The 18,964-nt window shown below is 38.7% G+C and overlaps 2 protein-coding genes across 11 annotated transcripts in view; one reads left to right on the plus strand and one right to left on the minus strand.

The window, feature by feature from the left end:
* LOC139820112 (phytanoyl-CoA dioxygenase, peroxisomal-like) overlaps window positions 1–18,964 on the plus strand; it is an 87,830-nt gene that overhangs the window by 34,103 nt on the left and 34,763 nt on the right. The gene's annotated exons all lie outside the window — the stretch shown is intronic.
* Window positions 5,367–18,964, minus strand: part of LOC139820110 (uncharacterized) — a 44,838-nt gene continuing 31,240 nt past the window's right edge. For 3 of the 4 annotated variants that reach the window (XM_071790105.1, XM_071790104.1, XM_071790103.1), the window contains exons 2-10: window positions 18,536–18,782; window positions 17,543–17,739; window positions 15,414–15,551; window positions 14,624–14,921; window positions 11,415–11,663; window positions 11,028–11,259; window positions 10,521–10,760; window positions 9,888–10,165; window positions 5,367–7,858 (exon numbers count right to left, since the gene is read on the minus strand). In XM_071790105.1, the coding sequence (XP_071646206.1) occupies window positions 7,580–7,858; window positions 9,888–10,165; window positions 10,521–10,760; window positions 11,028–11,259; window positions 11,415–11,663; window positions 14,624–14,921; window positions 15,414–15,551; window positions 17,543–17,739; window positions 18,536–18,637 (2,013 nt within the window). In that variant the 5' untranslated portion in view covers window positions 18,638–18,782 and the 3' untranslated portion in view covers window positions 5,367–7,579. The remainder of the gene's footprint in view (window positions 7,859–9,887; window positions 10,166–10,520; window positions 10,761–11,027; window positions 11,260–11,414; window positions 11,664–14,623; window positions 14,922–15,413; window positions 15,552–17,542; window positions 17,740–18,535; window positions 18,783–18,964) is intronic. The other variant, XM_071790106.1, reaches the window with a different exon arrangement.

The following is an 18,964-nucleotide window of genomic DNA, read 5'->3' on the forward strand; positions in this document are numbered from 1 at the left end:
CGTGGTGGAAACACGTTTTGGAAACAGGATCGACAGAGATGAAGTTGATCTTTATCTGAATTCCAAACGTTGAGCGGTCGAACATTGAAATGAGATTCAAACTGGTTTGCATTTCTTACGTGTACATTGTTACGAACGCGTGCATTAGGAAAAAACAAAATGTCGTCATTTATTTTTCTGCAAAGATGAAGCAAACGTCATATAAGATTCAGTGAAATTACGAATTCAATAACTTCCAATTATTTTTTTTATTTACATTAATTTTTTTATACATTCGGACATCGTTTATATCGCAACTTTTTTTAATGTTACACGAAAAAAACGATATGGTTGCCACATCCAGAAAATAGTAACATTTAGCGCAGCCATATCTGTGGTTGTCACACCCACATTGATGGATCACTATACACCTATATATGGTTGGGACAACCATCGAGAATTGATACCAGCGCTGGCGCGGTGGTGCGGCAACTATAATATAGTTAAGACACCACATCAATGTGGGTGTAACTACCACCAGATATGGCTGCGCCAAATGTTACTATTTATTTGGCTGTGGCAACCATATCGCTTTTTTCGTGTAACATCGATAATTCACATTTGACAAAGTTCCTAAAATTTTATCATTGATAACAATAAAACGGCAATTCCAAACTATGCGATTTTAACTGACGATCTTGGATTAGCAAGCAGTTCGGCTGCTCGTATACACGGAAAAAAATAATTCTGCTATTGTAGCAAAATCGTCATTGCTACTGGATTGCTATTCATAGCGACAGCAACAACAATGTAGTAGACACAACTAATTTTACGAATTATTCGTCATTAGAACAAAATCTGTTTTATTGCGAGAAAAAAATTTCTGTGTGTATTTGTCTTTAGAATTAGGGGAGACCGGGGCTAACTCGACACTATTTTTTCAAAGGCAATTTTTAATATTTAATTATAAATTTTTAGGCAAATTCAATGGTATATATTTAAAGAGTGTTCCTTCAGGTACAAAATTGATTCAGAAAGTTTTGCTGTACGTCGCTTTGTTTTGCCGCCAGGAAAGGAAAAGTGACGCGAAGACAAATTTTCGAATTGAAAAATGCCGGGGCAAACTCAACACTTTGTCTGATTGACACAATTTGATCTGGAACTTATTTTTTACTGTCTGAAAATGAAAATACATTGTTTATTGTGTATTTAAAAAGTACAAAAATTCGGAATAAAGTAGCTAGAACAATCATTTGAAATAACGAGAACAAAAATTGTTGAACTTTCAATTATCTTCATCTAAACTCATGTCTGAAAAACAATTAATGCAGGTAAACTCGCGATCGGACGTGCGCATACATTTGTCATGAGCCATACAGCTGCATGACAAGCATCGTTTGTTACTGGGAGCCGACGAAACGGGGCGTGGTGTTGACTTTGCCCCGGACGTCGTTTTTCACTTTTGTCACTTCAAAAACATGAAAATTTTGAAAATATCCAAAAACGATTATCGGATTCATATAGAGCATCAAATTTTCTATAAAAATCACTTACATATAAGTTTACAAGAGTAAAGCTCGATGAAAGAGTAGAAATTTTCGAGAGATCAGAAAAATTACTTTTCAGTCTTTCACCATCAAAAACGCTTATGTCGCGCTAAAAATTACACCATAACTCAGAATGTCGTCAAATCCCGTTGATAATACTGGCACATAAAGACGCATTTACAGTAGGAAAGGCAAGTTTCTACGATAAGATTCTAGATTTAAATTAGCAAAAAGTCTAGTGTCAAGTTTGCCCCGATGTCGAGTTAGCTCCGGTCTCCTCTACGTTAATTTGCTATTGAAGCAAAATAATGTATTCTTAGCAGATACATTTGCTATCGGAGCAAAATCACTATACTCAATAGCCTTTGTCGCCTCACTGATCGAAGAGAGAAAACAAAAGGGGATGATCACAAGGAAATGTTTGGAACTGTCCCTCACATTTTTGATGGGCTTTGAAAGAAATTCCATATATTTGATTATGAGTGAATATCTCCGAAACCGCGTATATGAAAAAATGTTTTAGACAAAAAGTACGGTATTAAGTGATTTCTGTAACTGTGTATTTAGATTTTTTTTATGTCATATTTTTTAACATGTCCCCACTCTTTAATGTTATTTTTGTAAAATATGAACATACTTCGAAGCCGATAAAAAAATACGTGTGTTATTTTGCTCTGCTTTACAATATGTATATCCAAAGCCCATCAAAATCGATGAGAGACAGATAATTAATATTCATCGCGCAAATTCCTAGTATTCATGCTCTATATGGCCGTACATGTGCACGCTGTGTCTATAAGCACGTGTGGTCTATAAGTGAACGAGTGTTGTATTCTATGAATATTAGTTGCTTTCCATTTACACTCAATAAGTGATCTGAGTCACTCAGTTATGTGAGTATTTTATACTCAGGTAAGATATGTCATTTATTGTATTTACCTGCTTATTTTGGTGACAGAGCTATCGCATAATAATACAGGTCCATAGTCTCACTTTTAATGTGAGTTTATTAGATTTATTAAAGCACATGGTCTCGATTGTGGATAAAAACTCAGTTGAATCTCACTTGCCAGCATGCAAAAAGAACGTGCATTTAACTGAGTTATGACGTCACAAGTGAGAATTATCTGAGTTTTGATGTAAATTGAAAGCAACTATTGTGTCGTTGTATTCTCCTTCCTACAAAAAAGGAAGTTCCATTTGTGTCCGCAAGAACTTGGCTTTGCAAACAGCACATTGTTTGCAAGTCTCAATATTCATAAGATTCCTTATTTAAGGGTAACTAATATAAACGCAAGAGTCGCATGCTTCCGAGTGATATTGGTCTGATCCACTAATTTGTCTGTATGTGTAGCAAAATATGTAACTAATCTTTTTACTGCTGTGTCAGCAAAGGAAATTTGGTTTATTAACGGATTTCATTATAGCTAAATTATTAATTACTCCAGCAAAAGAAGTTAAGTAAAGCAACAATGCACATTAAAACATCTGAAATATTTACTCGCAACCATATACTCAAATAGTATAATAAATTATAATATTATAAGTAATATAGTATAATATTACTTAATTACTATAAGTAATATAGTATAATATTACTTAATTACTATAAGTAATATAGTATAATATTACTAATGTAAATACACATAAATATTTACATATTAATATAAGTATACGATAAAAAAACATTTTGTATTTGAGTAGATTTCTATTCGTGTAGAAATTTTTGTGTTATATTTTTGACATATACTGGTGTTAATGTAACATATATTGTCATTGTGTTATTTTGACTTTTTTCTGCGTTAAGTTATTATTCAACGTTTTCTAAGAGTAAAAATAATACAATTTATGTGTAAATGCACGAATTTTTGGTGACATATTTTATATGTTAAAATAAACACCTAAATTACTTTCCTCTCTATAAGAGTTATTATCTGTTAAATCAACATTTTCTTATGTTATTCAATATAAATAGATATCGCTGTCTTCTGTTTTTCTGCAAGAAAAAGAGAAGGAAGAATAACATTTAATGTAAGAACAACATTTTATTTTAATTACATTTAACATTATAAGGCCATAACCCGTCTCTCTTAACGATGTTGGTGGGACCGGGTCTTAACATGTTAATTTAACATAAACTTTGCTTCCAGATATTACAGCATCCATGTATTACAATTTCGTGTTGATTTTTCACGTATTACCTGTGTTATTTATTTACATATTTGCCTACTGTTAAATTAACATAAAAATTAGAGTGGATAAATTGGGACATGTGAGATGTGTTAAATTTACTACAAAATTTTTTACTGAATTTTTTACTGAGTACTTAATAATGAGAAGAACTTAAATTACTAATTACTTACTACTATTACTAATTATTTACTTCCCTCTTACGGAGAAACTGCACGTTGATTGGCTATCGTGACACTTCTTGGTGCGTGCGTCTCCGCGTGCTGTGCACATTGCAAAAGAGTCAAGTTCCACTTGGCGATCGCGTGGACCGCGAACGTCATTCTGTTTTTGTTCCTCACTGGATGTTAAATAGAAACGGAATGATGTCCCGCATCAACGCGATCGTCAAACGTCTATTGTTCACTCTTACTGCGTTACTGCGTAGGAATAGTGCCTATAAAAGCCTTCAACCTTCGACACTCCACACTAAGTCGACAAATTTCTCAAACGTGTTGACTGGTTGCAAAATAGAAAAGTTCTCGAGTTTCTAGAAATTTTCTATTTTGTAGTCAATCAAAACGCTTAAAAAATTTGTCGTACAACAAATGAAATATTACCCTAACTGTGGGCGGAAGTGAGGCATTGTGATGACTAGCTACGCGCCGCACTTAGCTAAAATAATTTGCAGTAACAAAGATAATTTCAACAAATATAGGTTTGCTGTATAAACAAATTGACGATTGCTTTTATTACATAACTTCTTTGCTACATTAAGGGGTCATGCCTAGTTGGAAGTGCATGATTTTCGGGGATTTTTATAAGAAAGTCAATTTATTTTTTCTTACAACAAAAAGTTGACATCAAAAGTACATATATTGAACAACATTCAAAATTTTTTTCGTTGAAAAATATTGCAAATTAAGGAAGTTACGGCCACTTTTGATTTTTCAGAGGTGTTGTGCGGTGACCACGATAACTCCAAGCCAAATCATCTGAAATCAAAAAACCAAAAAGATTCTGTTAGTATATGAATATATCTTGTTCGTGAACGAAGGGGGTTCTTTTTTTAATGAAAACTTTTTTTTTATTGAAGAAAAACGAAAAATTAAGAGCCCGAATAATTGCGTTTTTCCTTAAAACGGCCGCCATTTTGTCAAAAATTATTTTTTCAAAAAATCCTTCGTTCACGAACAAGATATATTCATATACTAACAGAATCTTTTTGGTTCTTGGATTTCAGATGATTTGGCTTGGAGTTATCGTGGTCACCGCACGATACCTCTGAAAAATCAGGAGTGGCCGTAACTTTCTTAATTTGCTATATTTTTCAACGAAAAAAATTGTTAATGTTGTTCAATATATATACTTTTGATGTCAACTTTTTGTTGTAAAAAAAAATAAATTGACTTTCTTATAAAAATCCCCGAAAATCATGCTCTTCTAACTAGGCATGACTCCTTAACAAATCTGCTTATTTATAACGTTTAATTTTTTCCAATAAGCTACAGATTTACTGAATTAAACAAAACAAATCATTTTTTTTCGTGTTACGGGTCGTACATTGTTACGAACGCATGTATTAGAAAGAAATATAATCATGTCATTTATTCTTCTGCAAAGGTGAAGCAAACGTCATATAAGATTCAGTAAAATTACGAATTCGACAACTTCCAATTATTCTTTTTATTTGCATTAACTTTTTATACACTCAGACATCGTTTATGTCGCAACTTTTTGTAATGTTAACATCGATACAACATTCACACCCGACAAAGTTCCTGAAATTTTATCATTGACAACGATAAAACGGCAATTATATCCAAGCCGCGAATTTAACTGTCGATCTTGGATCAGCAAGCAGCTCGGCTGCTCGTATATAAAGATTTGCAATTCTAGCAAATTCGAGATTGTATGGACGTCGTAACATACGCGTCGAAATGATCGAGTCTCGTGCGTACGTAATAAAGTGCAGTTGCTATAACACTGTATATATTTAGCAACAATATTATGTAAATTAAGTAGACACCGCGATCAGAAGGTGATCCGTATTCACGCCATGTTAAGCGTGCGCTCTTTATTAATTCTTCATTACAGCCATCAACTTATATGTACAGAGTGTCACCTAATTCGCGCCCACTATTTACACAGTGATATTCTTTATCAAAAATTTAGTCGAAAAGTCCTGAACCATTTTTTCCCTATAATGCTTAATAGTAAAGCAGTAATTATTGAGTAAAGGCAATCCACTCACAATCAGTGCCGCCCTTTAGCCGGTCGTACCCGTACGTCAGTGACCCGCGCGCCTGAGTAGATAGTATGAGTGAGCGCACACTACCAGGCGCGCGGCTCACTGACGTACGCCCGGCTAAAAGACAGTGCTGATTGGATTGACTTTACTTAATAATTACTGTTTTACTGAGCATTATAGAAAAAAATGGCTCAAGACTTTTCAACTCAATTTTTGATAAGAAATATCGCTGTGTAAATAGTGGGCGCGAATTAGGTGACACCCTGTATATATAATGTAATATAAATTATCTATATTAATATATATTAATATTATCCCTAAATATTATATATCGGTGGAATCATGTATAAATTAAATATATACGATTGGAATGAGAGATCTAGCTTGTAGGTATTAATTGTAAACAAAATACGCGAATACGCACCGACTCTTGCACGTTTATAACAATCTCTCGCCTGAACGAAAATGTTCTTGTCACGTCATCAAACGTCCAGAGAGAACGTCGAAGATATTTGTATACATAGAATTGTACGCACACATATGCTCTAAGCAGTTTTTTTGGATCAATTCCAATGGCTACTTACACTATCGGTTAATTTTAGCTTTATCTACATTGCTAATAAAAATAATTATCGCGTAGACGTCAGTCACAAAACAGTTGTGGAATTTACGTCTACGATTGTAACTATCGAGCGAAACTTGACATTTACAAAAGACACAAACATTTTTTAATTTATTTTTCTTTCTTAAATAGCGTAACTCGGCGCTCGATAAACTTACCGTTCGAACATTCCTCGGAATTCACATCTTTGATTCTGACGTTGTTGCCACTTTCTGTCAAAAGAACTTTCTCGGGTGTCCGACTTCCATCCGTTGTTCTCCACTCTCCACTGCGAGTCTGTATGACTTGCTTCGGAAAATTAAAGATAAATTGGACCGGAACTTTCGTAGATAACGAGTTTTCGCGAATTCATCGCTGACGCAAACTTTTTATCGGTATTTGATCGGAAACGATCATTGATTAATTCTTCAGGACGAGCGAACAAATTTCTCGAAAACGAGTTTGCCAACGGTGTATTAATCAGTTCTTCGGTTTTTGTTGCAAAAGATGGTCTCACGTCATTGTCGCGTCACATAACGTCGCAGAGTGAAAGTACAAAAATATAATTTCAGGATATGTCGATGTATATATATTAATGTCGAATGTAAGGATCTGCAAAGAACAAATCCATATTTCCTTCAAACTTTTTACAGTGCGTTAAGACACGTAAGAGATCAGCCTACGAAACGTACATTTTTGGACAAATTATTTGTCGAATACCTTCTCCTCGCTCTCGTGTCGCAAACACGAATATTGTAAATGCAAGTTATAAAAGTAGCTCTTTACCGCAACTCTTCACCGGCTAACTTTATTCTTGTAAATTCACGAAATAAACGTGTCACGCGATTGTATGTTCATTTATTTAGAAACTTCCTGTGAACGCCATGTGTATCAGTGTCGCTTAAATACACGCGGTGAAATTTTATTTTGTTTGCAACACACATGCACACATATATATATTCACATACACGCGCACACCACACGCATACACGAACGGATTATTCAAAGGAAAATACATTTAAGAGGGTAGGCTTAAGAGGAGGGAGTTAGAAGTGGCCTCAGCTGCGCAGCCTCTTCATGATCCTCCGCGGAAACTTCGGGTTCGCGATTGCTGCTTTTCAACTTTCGCCTCGGTGGTCTCGTTTGCGGACCCTCCTTCGATCTCTCAAGATTGTCGTCTTCGTCGTTCCTCTCTGCCTTGGTTTCGATTTCTTCGACGCTACTCCAACTGCTCTCGCTCTCGCTGAACTCTCTTTTCTTCATGTTACCATTCACCCTTTCCTTCTCTTTTTCATTCTGTTCGCCAGTCTCCTACATTTGAGTAATTAATTGTGTTTAAAGTAGAATTGAATTGTGTGAATTGAATTATATACTAAAGAGATTATATACAAAAAGATAATTATTTGACTCTTTCATTACGATCGCTATTAAAACTCGTCGTTACGTGTCGATAATCCTTAAAAGACTATTTGACTTTGTTGAGTCAAAAAAAAAATATAAATTATTTTTGAAGTGAAACTTCTTTAGGCACGGTAGTGAGTTCGATTCGCGACACGAAAAAGTGTAACGGAAGTGAAACTTCTTTGGTACGGTAGTAAGTTCGATTGTGCGACACGAAAAGTGTAACGAAAATTCGACCAATAGGCGTACGAAATTAAACTTCTTCTGGCACGGTAGTAAGTTCGATTATGCGACACGAAAAGTGTAACGAAAATTCGACCAATAGACGTACGAAATTAAATTTCTTTGGTACGGTAGTAAGTTCGATTGTGCGACACGAAAAAACGTCACGAAATAGTGTCACGAAAATTCGACCAACAGGCGTACAAAGTGAAACTCCTTTTGGATAGGTAAGTAAATTCGATTTTGCGACTCGAAAACGCGTCACAAAAATTCGATCAGGCGTACGGCACTGGCGAGACGGATATAGTGAGAACTGCGTGTAAAGCCCCTTGCACAATGCCAGGCAACAGGCAATAGGAACAGGAAATAACCAAAAAATCGTTAATTACAACCTAAAAAATTCAAATGCTATGATTGGTTGGCAATAGGAAATAGGCACAGAATTTCCAACGTGACGGAAACTCTGTGTCTATTGCCTGTGTCACTGTTTATTCTGCATTTATACATGATTTCTGATTTCTATTCCCTGTTCCTATTGCCTGTTGCCTGGCATTGTGCAAGGGGCTTAACACTATATTTTCGAGTTGCGGGCGGCTTGGAGTGACTAATTCCGTTGCATTGTTTTTGTATTAATTTCAGAAAAGTTATGGCAAAGCCTTGCCTTCAGAAGTTTCACTTTTAACGCGCGTGGCGACCACGCGTTCATTTTTGAAGTGAAACTTCTTTAGGCACGGTAGTGAATTCGATTCGCGACACGAAAAAGTGTAACGGAAGTAAAACTTCTTTGGTACGGTAGTAAGTTCGATTGTGCGACACAAATAGTGTAACAAAAATTTGACCAATAGGCGTACGGCGTTGGCGAGATGGTTCTTCTTCTGGCACGGTAGTAAGTTCGATTATGCGACACGGAAAGTGTAACGAAAATTCGACCAATAGGCGTATGAAATGAAACTTCTTTGGTACGGTAGTAAGTTCGATTGTGCGACACGGAAAGTGTAACGAAAATTCGACCAATAGGCGTACGAAATGAAACTTCTTTGGTAACGGTAGTAAGTTCGATTGTGCGACACGGAAAATGTAACGAAAATTCGACCAATAGGCGTACGAAATGAAACTTCTTTGGTACGGTAGTAAGTTCGATTGTGCGACTCGGAAAATGTGACGAAAATTCGACCAATAGGCGTACGGCGCGGCGTTGGCGAGACGGTTCTTCTTCTGGCACGGTAGTAAGTTCGATTATGCAACACGAAAAGTGCAACGAAAATTTTCGACCAATTGGCGTACGAAATGAAACTTCTTTAATTGGTACGGTAGTAAGTTCGATTGTGCGACACGAAAAAACGTCACAAAATAGTGTCACGAAAATTCGACCAACAGGCGTACAAAGTGAAACTCCATTTGGATCGGTAAGTAAATTCGATTTTGCGACTCGAAAACGCGTCACGAAAATTCGATCAGGCGTACGGCACTGGCAAGACGGATATAGTGAGAACTGCGTATAACACTATATTTTCGAGTTGCGGGCGGCTTGGAGTGACTAATTCCGTTGCATTGTTTTTGTATTAATTTCAGAAAATTTATGGCAAAGCCTTGCCTTCAGAAGTTTCACTTCTAACGCGCGTGGCGACCACACGCATGATTTTTTTTTTAATATTTATATAATTATTTAAGATAATTGTGCAATTGTATAAAATTTCGAATTTACTTTATCACTTACCATGGCGAGAGATTTAAGCAGCGTAGTAGTTGTTGTCGTGGCTGTAGTCGTGTCCGTGGTATCGCTGCTCTCGCTGTTATTGTTCGGCCTGATCGCGGTTGACAGGGCGCCTTCTTCTAGATTTTTGCCACGTACGTGGCGCGTATGTGACGACCAGCCGTCCGAGTTCTTCGCGTTACCCTTGCCGTACTTCGGTGTCACGCCGGTGGTCCATACGCTCGCGTCGCTGCTTCCCGTGCTGCTCTCACTTCCGGTGCTGCAGTGTCGCCATCGGCGTTCTATGCACGCGCGATAAAACGAGAGCTCTCTTAAATAAGGTCAGACGCTAATCCAGTTAGAAGTAACTCAGTTACTTGGACGATCCATTCATTTGCAAATCTCCATATGAAACTAATGGCGAACATGTTCAGCGACGTTACGTTGAAAACTTACTTGATTTCTTCTTGCTTATAGAGAGAATAATATTATGCAAGACTGCGAGATTTTCGAAGGAAGGGAAAAAAAAAGAAAAAATATCCGCGTCGGAGAAACTGGAACAAGAGGCGTGATAATTTTTATAAGTCGCGATTTTATTTTAGAATTGCAAATGCGATTGAAGCAAACACTATCTACAAATGTTAGCATGCGACGTACTTTCGCACGGCGGTGGATTAGTATTGGAATTGAGGGGTTTTCTCAGAAGGGGGCTGCCTCCGTCTTGGCTCTCCTCGCTGTACGCGCGCGTTATGAGGATCCTCGGGCTTCTCCTCGGGGTCTCGCACATAGCTATGGAGCATTCCGCGCCCGAATCCGCCCCGATAAAGTCGCTCCGATAATGGGGACCCATCAGACTGGCGGCACTCGCGCTCGCCCTCACCAATTTGCTCGGCTCACCTTCGCGCGCCATGATGAAAGGACATGACGCTCATATCAGTGTCGGAACGTTTATCCATTAAGGATCAAAGAGTTTATCCGTCAAGGATCTTTCGATTCATTTTACTAGAAATCTTTTTTCTTTTTCATAAAGATATATTCGCGTTAAAGTGTGAGGGAACTGTCGGTTCTCGGTTGCGAATTATGACGAGTTAAGAACTATTTGAATATGACGGAAGCACGGGTTGTATCTCGATAAAATGGTATCAGCGGGCAAGGATCGCGTACCTGATTCAGCGGTCGGCACTCTGAGAGTATTACACGAGGCGGCGGGTTGCAATCTGCCACGCTGGAACCCCAGATTATTACTTTCGAAACTACCCCCGGTCCTGCACGAGCCGAGGGCCAATAACGCCTCGCTTAGCCTCCGTTGTAGAGGCGGGAATGGGAAGAAGGAAGCGTTTCCGCTGCCGGAAGGTCTTCTCGAGCCCGCGACGCTCGGCGTTCTCGCCTGAATCTCCTGGAACACGATTTACACAGTTGCTCCCATACGCTACCATATACGAACGTAATTGGACATAGCAATAATAACCGTAAACTGCGAAAATTAGTATTGTCCTTCGCTCGGCGCTCGAGCGTCTTTTCACGAGCATTCACTTTTCTCGCGTTTCGTACCTGCTGCAATTCCGACTTAGTTGCCTTTTTCCGCCAGTAGTTCTGCACGGATCGTCGCAGGGTCTGCGATTTCAAGCCGTAGAGCAAGCCGTTGATGGGTGGCGAGCACGCGAGGAGGAGCGATGCTAAAGAGGCGAGCTTAGGATGCGCGTGAAGACGGTGCTGATTACCGGCGTCGCAAGCTTCCCAGAGGATGAGTCCGCAATACGGAAAGTAGAGCAGATACAGAGAGCCGACCAGTTGCATCACCTGAAAAGTTTCGTTTGCGAAACTGATACGAGAATCGACAGCGGCCGTTTGATGATCGCAGCGCGAGGCTATTTATCTCCATTTAGCGATAAACGCGCGCGGACGGATACATCTGCCAATATATCAAAGCTCAACTAATTATATTCGAAAGTTGCTGGAACGGGTCCTCGAATAGAAATTAAACGGTGGTCCATATAATCACGAGACGCTGCGAGCAAGAGGAAGTTTCGGTATGTATGCACTTCGCCGATGCCTCCCAGCGTGGCGTCTATTGATTTGACTTGCTAACTCCGGGCAAGAAAATTAAATTATAGATTAGTCTTTAACTACGGGTGCTTTTCATTAGCCTTATTAGCTTAAATTAAGTGACTCGACAAAAGCTAAGTTGCTTATATTCTTGTTAAGGAAGAATTGGTTTTGACCGCGGAATCGTGAAGACGTTTTGGTACGCTAAAATAGAGTGTGATTTTTTTCATCCTTTCATGACAGGGGCTTTCTAACGAGAATAAAATATCAAAACTATAGTTTTCTTAAAGTTTACCGAGGTCTTTACGATTGTGGTCTCACAATTTTAAACTTTTAACATCTAATAAGGCGGACCTAATTAATATTCAAATAGTGACGCAATTTGCGTGAAACTTACTTTATATAAATTTTTGAGTTTGTTAAATTTGAATATAACCTTAAAATTACAAAATTCGAAATAACAGATCTATTCAGAACAAAATACGTTTAACTTGTTATATGTATATTCGAGTTAATGACATGAATTAATGGCAAAATGGTTTTTCTATTCTGGCGATCGTGGTGCCTTTGCACCACAAAATCAATATGGCGTGCTTAAATTTTTAAATAATGTAATTTATATGAAACTCTCATTTTAATAGGTTTTTGAGGTCTTCGATTCTAACGTCGGCTCGTTAAAAGAATTAACCTATATAAAGTGAGTTTCACGTAAATTGCATTATTTAAAAATTTAAGTCTACTTAAAAAAATGTAACCCTGGCTGAGATAATATTTTTCGCATAAATTAAATTAGTATTTAATTATTATTTTTTTGCATAAATAAATTAAATTATTTAAATAGAATGCTTATATACAGGGTATCCTAAAATAACTAGACATCGTTTTACTAATAGATTCTGTAGAACATTTTAAGACGAAACTTCTTATGCGAAAATGTTGAGGCTATAATAATTTTTAAATAGGAAGCACTTACAGTTGATCAATCCGTTTACGAAAATCCCTAATACTTAAATATGTCATTAGACTCGTAAAAATGTCAACAAATTAATAAACAGCTATACGAGTCAGGCGCGGTCAGCTATACGCAGGCTGAAACATGCGTTTTTAACTATTATTAACCGGTTATTGCGATAAATATTACCACATGCCTCGGTAGTCGAATTGGTACGACGCCCTTCACGGAATGAGGGAGGTTTCAGGTTTTAATCCTGGCTGAGGTAATATTTCTCGCAATAAATTCTTTACAGTTTTTTTAAATAATTAAATTGCGTTGATTTAATTCCGGGGAGGAAAGCGTATTAATGTTCCAACGATAGTTGTGTTTCAAGTCCGATAAATAAATCGGCGCGCAGTTTATTAAGTTAGAATATTATGTATATGTATATTATATACAATGTAATTCGTTACTTCTGTTACGTCAGAATCCCGGAATTTACGAATATTGGTTTGAAGGATAGCGAAAGGCCATCCAAGGGAGGGGGTATGAGAAGACATAACGAAATCTTATGTTATTTCGGGTTCACGCTAGAAGGGCGCGTGCCTCGAGTCGAATGCACTTTTCGGGAAAACTCCAGTCGTGGATCAACGTCCAGAACTACTGAGAGTTTCGTGCGTTCGCGGTCCTGTTTTCGGTCAAGGATATAATATCCCTATTACCGGGGATCGGACCTTGTGCGATTTAGAGAGGTAATAGTGAGGGGTGATTCGTGGCACTTAGCGCGCACAGAATTGACTCGCGATTCTTAAGTCGCGACGCAACAGAAATCTGTTCTTTTAGTTTAAGTGAGGAGTACGGCTGACTGATGAATTGATTGATAAATACGGCTTCAAAGGTAGACTGTTTTGAGCTGGATCAGAAGTGACTCCAAGTGCGCAAAGTCGAAATTTTTATACAAAATTAAAGAGGCGGGATTACTTTTTAATCTAATTGGTGGAGTTTTCTTCCGATCGCGACGTAGGTTTCGATTTTCCGCTTATCCCCTGGCGAGTTTCCCCAAAAATCGTCATTGCCTATGAGCAATTTCTAATTAGCGGTTATTCATTGGCGAGTACGTTATCACCTTGCCCTTTGACAGTCCCTTCCAGAAGCTTAACTTTATTAATCGCCGCGAGGCGTGGGTCTTAGGTCAAATCCGCGTTTCACGGAAAAGCGTAAGATCAATTCGCCCGTGACCCGAAAGGTCACCTAGATCCTTATGGCATTTTTAATTTATTGCGACCTATGCCACGAAATTTCGAGATAATTGAAATTTCGTGCTTTATTTCGTGGAATTTCATGGAATGCGACAAACAAGTCTATAATTTGCCTATTTTATTAGGCTCGAATCTTCTGGAAGGTTTCGTCATTTTACTCTTTAATGAGCGATGACAGTTGGAGTGCATCCGCTTCGTCAATTGATAACCGCTATTTTATGGTTTCCGTCTATTTCGTGTGATAAAATGAGTGATTCCACGAAAGAAAGAAATTGTGGAGTCAACAGGACGTAACACTTCTGTAACTATTAATTTCTTTACTTGCGCACCACGTACCGCGCCTGATTCGTATAGCTGTTTATTAATTCCCTAATACTTAAATATTTACCAAAATCAGATTAATAGTTTTTGAAATAAAAGGTCTGGTCCTTATAGGGGTCACCCGTCCTGAAAGAGTTGGTCAGTTTGCCGTGTTTAGTGTTGCGATTTTGTAAATTCTATACAAAAACGTCTGTACGAACCGTGCTGGCGGCACTGTGAAAACGCGGCGGCCCGCCGGCGGAGGGTGCGGTGACAGTTGGCACGAAAAATGGATTTCGCTGATGGGTGATGGTCACCTGGGCGCTTAGAGTGACCTCGTAGATCGCGCTGGCGATACGGTGCCGATGGTACCGCGCTATACCCAGCACGCGTAAATTGCAGACCGTCACGAGAACGGCCGGCAGTCCCAGGCCCAGGATGGCGTAAACGGCACCGTAGAGCGCCGCGGCGGATCCGTTCCCGAAATCCGGGGCGCAGCAACCCAACCCTGGGCTATACCTGATCGATATAGATAGGATATTGGAAAAGAGAGAAAAAGAAAGAATCGATTTAATGAGCGTGATTTCGTTGTGACACGTGGCGATTTTTGCTGCGTTCGTATTAAGCGTACGATTGAAAGTAAATAAAACAAGACAAGGGTTCATTGAAACAGTTCGCAGTCGTATTGTTACAATTCGTTCTCTTTAACTTAACTAACTCACCGCCGACAAAAGCTTCGCTCGGAATGAGAATTCTTTCAGGCGCGCTTTGCGAGAAGCTAGCGCGGAAATTGTCTCGCAGATCGCGTGCCTTTATGCAACGCGAAACAACTTACTTTGACAAAGAGACAGAACACAGAGTAAATCGAATCTCGTTCATTGTCCGAGGAAATGCAGCAATTGCGAGGCAATGTTGTAGAACGTGCGAGCAAAGTTACGGAATGCGACGGTCGATTCATCGGTGTTGGTGTGGTGGTTAATGGTACATTAATGGTAACACGTATATACAAACTTATAAGGTGGCACTAGACCCGAGAACGGCGGCAAGCACAGGAGTAGAGCGCCCGTCCAAGAGGCAGCCAACCCGACGATCACGCGGCGCGGAGAGACCAAGGCGGCGTAGTGCAGCGGTGCGGCGATCGCGTAATACCTGCACAGAGTAATAGCGAGGCATGGTTGATGGAAATCTGCGAGACACAATTTAATATGTTGGCGCGGGATGAGTTTCACCCACGGCCGAGCGTTTAACTCTAACGATTTCACGAACGGACTCATTAGTCCCGGCTTGTCACTTAATCGGGTTAAATGATATGTTCGGCGATACATGCGAGATGTGTATCACGTCAGCGCTGGATGAAAAAAACTGACGAAAATGCAACGCTTTCCGGGCCGAGGAAATCCGGATGTGATCCTCGAGGAAGTTAAATCTCTTTAAATCGCTGAATAAAATATTCTGTGGTTGATCGATCCACAGGGCCTGGCAGTGCCTTTTGTGGAGGAGAAGAAGGAAAGAAGTTTTCTACATTCTCGGGTGTGTCTTCCGTATTTTCACTATTTTCTTAAAAGGTTTCGCGCAATGCGATGAAATTCACGGAGATTCGCGTACAGAAGGAAGAATACGAAATCTCAACAGAATTTTCAAAAACCGCTCTCTCAAACGATGTACTCGAGTACAATATTTACATCAAATAAAATTATCGGGTAAAATTATTCGACGCAATCTAGATTCGCCGTGTATTTCAAAAATTGCGTGACAGTTAATACGAGTTTGCGGCGAGAGGATAAGCAACAAGTAGAAACGGAACAACTAGGCGATTCTGAAATATAAACTGTATCGAACGAGCGTATCATATCATCTGACAGCTATGGTGATACTGTTTGAACCTGTGAAATTCTTATTTGACATCCTACATTGGATATCTCGTTGTCTTTTGTATCGGATGAAACTGATGCCTCGTTCATATTGCTCGCCATATATCGAGATTTTTATCGAAAGATTTTCCGTAGGAGGAACTCCTTTTCGAGTCTCTCAGACTCTTCATTCTCAGTTTACTCAAGCAACAATGACGTTCTTCCTTTCCTCGGCAATTCTGTTTAATGGTATTTTATATTGGACGCACCGTAATTTGAAATGTGCATGTTGTCTATATTTTCAATAATATAAAAAATTCTTTAGGAGTAATTACCAATACCTAAGTGGTATCGCGAGAATAATGGTGATGCTAAGTATTTCGATCGGAAACATCACGTTCGAAAGCAAGTATTTCAAATGCGCATTGTATAAAACGTGATATTACGCGCGATTGACCGGAGCATAATGATTAACAGACATCCTTTGCATGCATCTCATGCATTTACAAGTCCTGATGTATCGATTACCATTTATTGCATAGTCAGCTGTGTTGTACGCTTCGGTGTGAGCAACGAATTAAACGGAAAGCCGATACTGATCTTCATTCGTCCAGAAGTCTTCAAATCGTGCTCAATACGTCTTCATATCCGAATATTAAATAATGATATTAGAACTGCGTTCACTTTAGACTCTTTCGTGCTGAAAGTATTATTCTATTTTTCTTTAAGGCTCCTGGGCTCTTTTCCGACATCTCGTGAGATGTGACGTCAGAAGCGAGAAATGTTGAGAATTGACACGTTGGGAATTTTTGCATATTATTTCCAAATAAAAAGATATTTGCTTAAAATAACACTACAGATCACTTCAGTACACTTCGAAAATACTCCGAGTTTAAGTTAAGTCCTTTTCCCTTGACAGTTAATAAACAGCCGTAAAATGAATGTAATACGAAACCTAGTCATGCGCCTGCGCATAAGCCTGCATCGTATCACATTCGTTTTACGGATGTTTAATAACTGTCAAGGGAAAAGGGATGCAACTCGGAGTATTTTTGAAATGTGCTGAAGTGATCTGTAGTGTTATTTAAAAAAAAAATCTTTTTATTTAGAAATACCATGCAAGAATTTTCAACGTGTCATTTCTTGCTTTTGACGTCACATTCTAACATGGCCGCGACGAGTACCCAGGAGCCTTAACATTTAATGAGCAATAAAGATAAAATAATGCTCTTAACACAGAAGCGTCCAAAGCGAACGCAGTAGCCTAAGAAGACAGTATGTGAGACTCACCTGTCGCAGTTTAATCCGGTGACGGTCCACAGAGCAACCGGGTGTAACAACGCCAGTAGAAATCCGTGAAGGACGCACCACGTACCTGCGACCGGCCACGGGCCGGTTGCGAAAATCAGCAGTATCAGGCACACCGCTGCTTCCACGGCGCCCAAGTGGATCAGCAGTAAAGTATTCGACGTCTGCTGCTGCTGCGTCTGCGGGCATTGTGTGATTTGTTAATTCGCCCAATTCGGCTCTGCGTTATCATGACTTTCGGCGGCACGAGTCTCAATACTCGGCGGAATTTTGTAATTTAAACTTTTAACAGGTCTGCAAGGGATTGCATACCTCGGGTTTATTATTTAAGATTCTGAATTATTTAAGAGTTTTGTTCTCTCTGCCTTTCTCAGACCCCTCTCTCTCTCTCTCTCTCTCTCTCTCTCTCTTTTATGCGCGCGAAAGAGAGTATTCGACGGTATCTCGGAAAGTTGGAAACGAGTAGAGGGAAATAAGTAAATCCGTGCTACCGTTTGTTGTAAAACGAAATCATAATTTGCATCTTTATCCTGATAAATAAATTTGAGTAAATAATCGAGCATACTATGCGTGTATACGTCTTTTTCGAAGAGTTTATTTTTTCTTTTCTTTCTCTTTTTGCAACTTGTAGTAAACAACCCAGATACGCTTTTAATGGATATCTGTTAACATCACGAACTCTTTAATAAAAAAAAAGGAATGTCAGGAAAGTTCACGCTTTATGACATTCGAAAAAGCGGTCTGTCGAAGTCTTTGACGTGATTGAGATAATTGCGAATAAATAAATCGTGCGAATTTGCGACAGATTTTTTTGAAAATATTTAGAACATGTCGCATTTGATTGTAAACTATGGACTGATTTACGGAGAGAGCGTCAAAGACACGATCAGAAAACATATGATAGTAGAGAAATAGAAAGAAGTAGGAGAAACAGTATTTTGTAGTTGTTATAGATATCTGGTCGTTGTTATTCACCTGTTTATTAAGACCGAGAACGACAAGGAGAACGTAGCCATTCAGGAGAAGACCCAGAGTTGATACGAGGATGAGAAATACGCCAAAGGCCCAAGGGCCCATTCCTCTTCTTCCTCCCGTATGCTTTATTTTCTTCCTTTCGTTCGGGATTTCTTTTTAAGCGAAGAGAAAAATCCAGTTCAAGTGAATTTGTCGACTTCGTTGGGTCTCCGGATTCTCTTTTGCAATGTCATAATGGCGGTTCTGACTGAAAAATATAAAGGCCATATACAGTTATATATTTGCTAATATTTGAACATCATGAAAAAAATAGTGATCTAAATTATCATTCTCTAAATAGTTTTTTGTTGGATTAAGGAGTTTACAATTTTTTAGTAACTGAAAACGTTCATTATAGCTTTTTGAAAACATTAATTTGATTTATTTAAG

This window comes from Temnothorax longispinosus, chromosome 10, assembly GCF_030848805.1.
Source record: "Temnothorax longispinosus isolate EJ_2023e chromosome 10, Tlon_JGU_v1, whole genome shotgun sequence".
Classification (NCBI taxonomy): domain Eukaryota; kingdom Metazoa; phylum Arthropoda; class Insecta; order Hymenoptera; family Formicidae; genus Temnothorax; species Temnothorax longispinosus.